The sequence below is a fragment of the Genypterus blacodes genome, unplaced genomic scaffold (assembly GCF_046128005.1).
Source record: "Genypterus blacodes isolate CSIRO-AG114 ecotype Tasmania unplaced genomic scaffold, CSIRO-AGI_Gbla_v1 ptg000145l_1, whole genome shotgun sequence".
NCBI classification, from domain to species: Eukaryota; Metazoa; Chordata; class Actinopteri; order Ophidiiformes; family Ophidiidae; genus Genypterus; species Genypterus blacodes.
Genome location: NW_027466947.1, coordinates 107,693 through 115,000, shown reverse-complemented (window position 1 = coordinate 115,000; position 7,308 = coordinate 107,693). Strand labels below are relative to the sequence as shown.

Below are 7,308 nucleotides of genomic sequence, written 5' to 3'. Positions count from 1 at the left end.
GTTTGTGCTTTGATTTATATGTGCAAATGATCGCTCTGCCCCAGATGTCCAAATAATCATTTTCCTTTGCAGTTGCAAGTGTGTGCACATATGCATGAAGCTTGCAACCCACAAATATGTATTCACACGCGCAAACACACACACACACACACACACACACACAGACAAACACAGGGCTGCAGTGGTCGACCAAGCAGTTGACGTTTGACAAGTGGATGGAAACTGTCGTGGTTTCTGCAGACCCCAAACTCCTCCCCTGTCACTGCAGAGGGCCACAAGCCCAAAACATCAAAGTAGAAAATCCTGTGGATAACAAATGCACCAGCATGCGTGCTACAGTGCATGAACGCACACACGCACACACACGCCAATAAAAACACATGTTCACAGACATTTAAACCTTGTAGTATAATTGACTCGATCATTGAAGGCGGTGAAGCTGCTGTCATTGGACCGACAGTGGGGTGTTTTAGTGGCAGAGATAGACATGCTATACGTAGCCTATAGGGCCAAACAACCATGAGTACAATGAGCACAATGTGAGAGAAGCGTTTAGCAGAAGTGGAGCGTAGTAAGTCTGTGGGTCCATACAGCCAGCAGGCTATCATGTTAACACACAGCCTCATCAATGGCATTTGCGCCTGGAGAGTGGCCAACAGCATCATCTGTGTGTCCCAGATTTCTGAGCTCTGAACATTTAGACAGATGATGTAATGTAGTTCAGAATAAGTTATTCTATATTAAGTAGGAATCGCAGATGCAGTTTATGTTGAGAGGAGAAAGAGTAAAACATTGACCCCAAAGGTTTCATTTTATGAGTATAAAGAACGCCGTGTAGCTATTTAACTTCAAATTATTTTCCCATCATCATTTGTCCAAAAGCTGCAACTGAACTCTGAAATCCCTCCTGCATGAGTGTGTGTGTGTGTGTGTGTGTGTGTGTGTGTGTGTGTGTGTGTGTGTGTGTGTGTGTGTGTGTGTGTGTGTGTGTGTGTGTGTGTGTGTGTGTGTGTGTGTGCGCGTGCGCGTGCGTGTGCGTGTTACATTTGTCTCCTACCTGTGTGCGGGTATCCGTCTGTCTCCGGCCACCAGGACGACGTCGCACAGCTGCCGCGACCTGAGGTAGCCCTCCATCTTACGGAAGGTGGCGTCGGCGTGGGACAGGGCGGTGAACACGGACTCCTCCGGACACGCACACGGCTCCATGGACACGCAGGAGGACAACGTGGCGCTGCTGTTGGACGTCCTACGCCCGCACAATGACATGCAAACAAAGACAGGCATTTGTGTTCACGCCAACAACACTTACACAGAGACGTACAAAGGAGGAGGAGGCGGGAGGTTTGAGTGTCCACGTTCATCTCTTGTAGAGGAAAGATGACGACACACACACAGGCTTACCTTTCAACAGTGTTACAGTAGGTTTGCTAGAAGCGTACGAAAGCCTTTAAAGGGTCCAATTACGAGGAGTAAATGGACAGATAAATTCACCCCACTTAAAAAGAGAAACTGCCAATTACACCGCTGAGGGAGATTGAGCCCAGAGGAGATGTGGGAACGTTCTCTGCTTCCTAATCTCTGTCTCTTTGGTGTCTATACCGACAAACCGGGAAGGCCTCTGGTGCGTAATTCGGCGTGCACAGGTGAAGCGTCCAGGCCGTCCTGTGAATCGTCCGCCGCCGCGTCCTCCCGAACCGACGCTTCGCTTTATGACAACCTGAGCTCCACTTTGATTTTTAATTCAGTGCAGACACGGCAGAGAGATGAGGGAGGAGCAGATACTGAGCGGTTAATACAGAACACACACTGGTTTCAGAGGGACTGCTGAGCTCCGGACACACACACTAACTGGTTTGTTCAAGATCAATCATACAAACTGTGCCATCTGTCCACTTACTTGTGTCTCTCAGTGTGTTTATGCTGGGTTTAACGTTTGGAATGTGAGCTTTTCCCAAATGTGAATTCCTTTACATCTTCAGATTTAAACCCTAACCCTGAACATTTGGGTACCCGTTGACCTCTGAACCCCCAAAAAGCTATTAAATCAGCACTGCAACCGATTACAGATCATCAAAGCGGTCTGATTTGCGATCACTTGAGGAATTTCCATCTAAAATAGGTTTTTTGATCTGGAGAACGGATTCTCACACTGCTGAGTTTATCCACATCGGCCAACTTTCCTCTTCCCTTTTCCCATCCAAAGCAATTTTTCCTGTCCTTGTCAGTGTGAGTGTGTGTGTGTGTAGAGATGTATGGTCTGGCTAAACACTGCCAGAGTAGATGGCTTTGAAGTTGGGCTGCACTGCTTTCCAGTCCCCTTAATTGAGCCTGGCAGCACGTCAACATGGACAGGGGGGAGGGTGTGTGTGTGTGTGTGTGTGTGTGTGTGTGTGTGTGTGTGTGTGTTTTGGGGGTAAATCACCAGCATGCAGACAGCTTTTTAAAACTCACCAGGCAAGGACATTTACACAGGATCCTCTCTCTCTCCATCACACACACACACACAACACACACACACACACACACACACACACACACACACACACACACACACACACACACACACACACACACACACACACACACACACACACACACACACGCACCCTAGCGATTAACCATCAGGCTTGATTAGCCTGTGGGCCAACAGCATTACAGGGGCAGGAGAAGCTTGGCCTGTGTGTGTGAGCTGATATACAACATGCTCACACACACCCAGGGCGCCCGCTCACGTTACACACTCACAAATCCAAACGCTTTTGTTTCCCCGTACACAAGCAGAGCATAAAGCACCGGCAAATGAATGGACGAGGGCGGGCAGAGACAGACGAAGACGGGGCCGAGGCAGCAAGAGACTGAAGGGGCGGCTGGGTGGGGCCAGAGGAGGAAGAGGAAGAGAAGGAGGAGAGGAAGAGAAGGAGGAGAGGAAGAGAAGGAGGAGAGGAAGAGACCAGTGGAGCCCAGCCAAGCCTGCAGAAATGCTCTGGAATGCTCTGTGCATCCCTTCACAATGATCCCAGATGGGATTTTGCCACTCTTGCTCTTGGAATATCATGCTGTACACAGGAGCTCTCAGAGGGAGAGGATGAATAGCTTACACACACACACACACACACACACACACACACACACACACACACACAACAAAGCATGGGTGCTCAGAACTGTAGAGCATAATCTTAGTGTTGGTATGGAAACCATAGCATTTGCAAGGAGGCTACGTGCATGCAAAATGTGATCACACACATTACATTACATTACATTACGATCATTTGGCAGACGCTTTTATCCAAAGCGACTTACATTACATCATATTACCACCCTTCGCAGAGGGGGGAGCAATTGAGGGTTCGGTGCCTTGCTCAGGGGCACCTCGGCAGGGACTCCAACCGGCAACCCTCCGGTTCTTAAGCGGAAGCTCTACCCACTCGACTACTGCCTCCCTACACACACACACACACACACACACTCTGCAGAATGAGAGGGAATTGGCCTCTCTACTGAGTTTGTGTTAATGTGTGTATGTGAGTGTGTGTGTTTGTCTATGTGACCACGCCTGACGCCTGTCCTATGAATCATTTATATTTGATGTGTGTTTTGGGAACACAGATAGCAGGCTTTCAGGTCGATCATTAGGCAAGAACAAGAAACAAACACACACACACACACACACACACACACACACACACACACACACACACCCTCTGTTTCTCTCTTCACATCGTCATATTTACTGCCGCATCAGAATCAAGACAGAAATATGTGAGTCAGATGAGAGGAGTTGAGGCACTGATTGCTTTGTTTCGTCGCCATGGCAACTACAAATTAAACGTCTGTCCTCACCACTGCAACTGCACGGCCACATGAACACTACACACACACTACACTGTGCACGCATGTACAGTGTACGCAGAGCAGTGCAGAGTGAGGCTGTGGACGCTGGAGACTCAAAGTCAAAGGAAGCAAAACAATGTAAATGTCATGTAGCTACAGGCGGAGATTAACCCTTTGAGTCATGTTGTTCATCTCACTGTCAAAACCCCCACACCACCAGATTTGACCAGCTCTGTTCCTGTGTGTGTGTGTGTGTGTGTGTGTGTGTGTGTGTGTAGGGGCCTCATTAGGGGGTTCAAAGTGGACCAGCTGCTGTCCCATAGGTGCTTAACCCTCTCTCTCTCTCCCCCCCCCCCCTATCTCTCTACTACTGTCTTCTTCATCTTCTTCATGCTTATTAAATCCACATTCAGTGCTACACCAGTGGAACTGTTGCAGTCACTTGCCACTTGTGAGCCAGTGGTGCTTATCACCATAGTTACGGTGACAGCCCCTCATCGCTGCATGAGGACACACTAACATGATTGACCAGCTTGTGACAGGCTTCACCTTTGTACCGTAAAATCAAAGGACTCAAACTTACAGGAACTTTGTTTTATGATTTACATTTCTAACTGCCAAAGCTTCCGCGACTTTGATTCTGCACAAAGTTTGCATTTACAAATCCATTTAAATGGTCACATATCTGTCACGCTCGCTTTCTATCTCGTCTACCTGCAGGAGCTGGAGTCGGTTTCTGGCTGGTTGTTCTCCTCGGTGCTCGCCGCTGCCGCCGCCGCCCCTCTTCCTCTGCCTCTGGAGGCGCAGGGGGCTCGGGTACCAGCTGTGGCACCGGAGCCTCGCCGGAGAGGTCCATGCTGGTTACGGGACGAGCGCGGCGGTGGGGCGGCGGGGAGACCCAGGATAGCGAGGCGGCGGAGCTCCTGCACTCTGGCTGGCTGAAGGAGCGCGGACAGGAGCTCCCCGTTGCTCCAACTACCGCCGCTCCTCCCGGTCCGCCTCGACCCCCTGCCGGATCTGCAAACTTTCTGTTGCCGCCGTGACACAGGTTTGACCCGGTGCTGCCGCTGGCCACCAGACCGCCGTGACTACCTGCGCTAGGATTCACGGCTGAATTCGAGTTGCTACCGCCGCTGACTGACGGTCCTTCTCCGGAGCTGCCGGCCGTCCTTCTCCTGGCGAAGTAGTCTCCTAGCGGCGGGGAGTGAGCGTGGGAACCGCGGGGTGACCGAACCACCTCCATCGGATCCGGAGGATTTGCTTCACATCGAACTCCTTCCGCGAGGAGGAGCCGCTACTCGACATTCCAGGGCTCGACACAGAGGAAATGGCGGGGAGAGCCCGAGCGAGATGAGCACCGTGAGCGCGTCTCTCCTGGCAACCACACGCCCGGGAACCGCGACTACAGGCAGTGAGAGAAATATAGCGGAGTACAGTGTTTCTACGAGAGAGAGAGAGAGAGAGAGAGAGGAGAGAGAGAGAGAGAGAGCGAGAGGGAGGGAGGGAGGGAGAGAGAGAGACACAGTGACAGAGAGAGAGAGAGAGCGAGGAGAGAGAGAGACGCATCCCTTCTGAGTGGGAAGAGAGGTTGAGAGGAGAGACGGAGAGTGAGGAGAACTTCTTCGTCCCTTCATTCCAGCGCCAGAGTCTTTTACGCACACACACACCAAACCGCAAACCTTTGCTCCAAACACACATTAATGGTGAATTCCCCGTAACTATCTGCCAAATAACAAGCCACTGGTATTTTGGAAAAGAAAGAAGTGATTATCATGATCATCATTACCCAGAGGCCCCGGGGATCGATAGCTGCCTGAGAGGCCAAGGGTGAGAAAGAGCCGTGTGTACGTGTGGGACATCAGTCAACATTCACTTAATACAATACCTAACTATTAGATTGAGACAAAAAAATAATCAATCAATAAGCTGCACATGAGACAGGAGTGAAGCGGGAAGTGAACACAGCAAAGATTGATTCATCTAAGATTGCAAAATATAATGGCTGCGTGTTTTCATATCATCACCACATCCTCTGTCTGTTTGTTTCACCGCTCAGCACCGCCCTGCTTGCCTGCTTGCCTGCTTGCCTGTCTGTCTGCCTGCTTGCCTGTCTTTCTGTCCCTGTACAAAGCACTTTGAACACACACTGCAGCCCTGAGTGTCCTTGAGAATGAAATGAACAATTTCACTTGCCCTCTCCACCACAACATACAAATGCTACACACACACACACACAAAGACACACACACACACACACACACACACACCGGATGCTTGGCTACACACTCACACACACACACCATCTTCTCCTTTTGCACGTTGTTATTCATCTCGCCCTCTAAACTTCCTTTCCCAAACTACGCTCTTCCTCTTCCTCACCCTCTCTCCACTTTACTCCTCTCCCCTCCATCTGCAGTGCAGCAGCTATTCATAGATGATGATCGCTGAAAGAGGGGTCCTGAGGGAGCCATCCCAACCAGATGCCCCAGGCACCCAGCCGTCCAGCAGACCAGCCAGCCAGAACCTTCCTCCCCTTCCGCCACGACCCAGGGAAGGCCGTGGGATCCCAGAGCCACAGAGCCGGAGCACAGCGGCAGAGAAAGGAAGCTTTGTGGGCTCTGCTCCAGCGCCGATCAATAAGTCAAACAGCCGAGGTCAGTTTGTGAATTACACAGGCACGGCTATGTATGCTCCTTATAAAATGAAACAACGGACTGAACGCCAGACCCCGAGATTTATTTTGACCATCAATAAAGGAGGGAATGGAGCTGAAGAACGCCGTCCATTAAATATTTACTGATATTGTTGAAAAGGAGTGTTTCTCTCTACTGCTTCAGGATGTAGGACCTGCTGAGTGCCGGACCACCTCGCTGCTCTGTTTCTGATCAATACAACCAAGTCGATAGTTACACACACACACACACACATATGCTCACACACACACAAGTCGCTTCTGCAAGGAGGTAAGAAAACAAGCAACGGGATCATTAACACAAAGGAAGGACGGGAGGGGTGGAGAGAGAGGAGAGGAGAGGAGAGGAGAGGAGAGAGAGGAGAGGAGAGAGTTCCCTCAGTGCCACATGAGACAAACACCTCACTCTTAATGATTTAGTTATTTTTGACACAAAGCTCAGAATGAAATATTAATGCGAGGGGACGTCCACCTGTCGTGCTTTATTGACAGAGCCAGGCTGCATTCTGGGAAACACTGAATGGATTTGTCACGGCTCGTGCTCCGGTGGAAACGGTTTTCAGAATCATTTCCTAATCCAGCTTCATCAACCGCCGCCCCTAAATATTGTACATGCAGTCACATCTCTTCCCTCAGACACCGCCGAGGGCACACCTCTACACAAACTGAGGACTTTTCACAAGTTTAGCAGCGAGCCGCCTGTCACTGTGGCTCAGGAAGGGAGTGAGGCTCAGGAGCGATGAGAGCATTCAGCTCCCGGCTTCCTTCAGTCCCATCTCATC

The 7,308-nt window shown here is 50.4% G+C and overlaps 1 protein-coding gene across 1 annotated transcript in view; it reads right to left on the bottom strand.

Annotated features, from left to right (window-relative positions):
- The window catches only part of klhl5 (kelch-like family member 5), an 18,429-nt gene extending 13,163 nt beyond the window's left edge, over positions 1 to 5,266 (bottom strand). The window contains 4 exon segments of the mRNA XM_076165451.1: positions 1,058 to 1,246; positions 4,549 to 4,615; positions 4,618 to 5,046; positions 5,049 to 5,266. Of these exon segments, the coding sequence (XP_076021566.1) occupies positions 1,058 to 1,246; positions 4,549 to 4,615; positions 4,618 to 5,046; positions 5,049 to 5,139 (776 nt within the window). The 5' untranslated portion in view covers positions 5,140 to 5,266.
- Between the last annotated feature and the right edge of the window lie 2,042 nt (positions 5,267 to 7,308).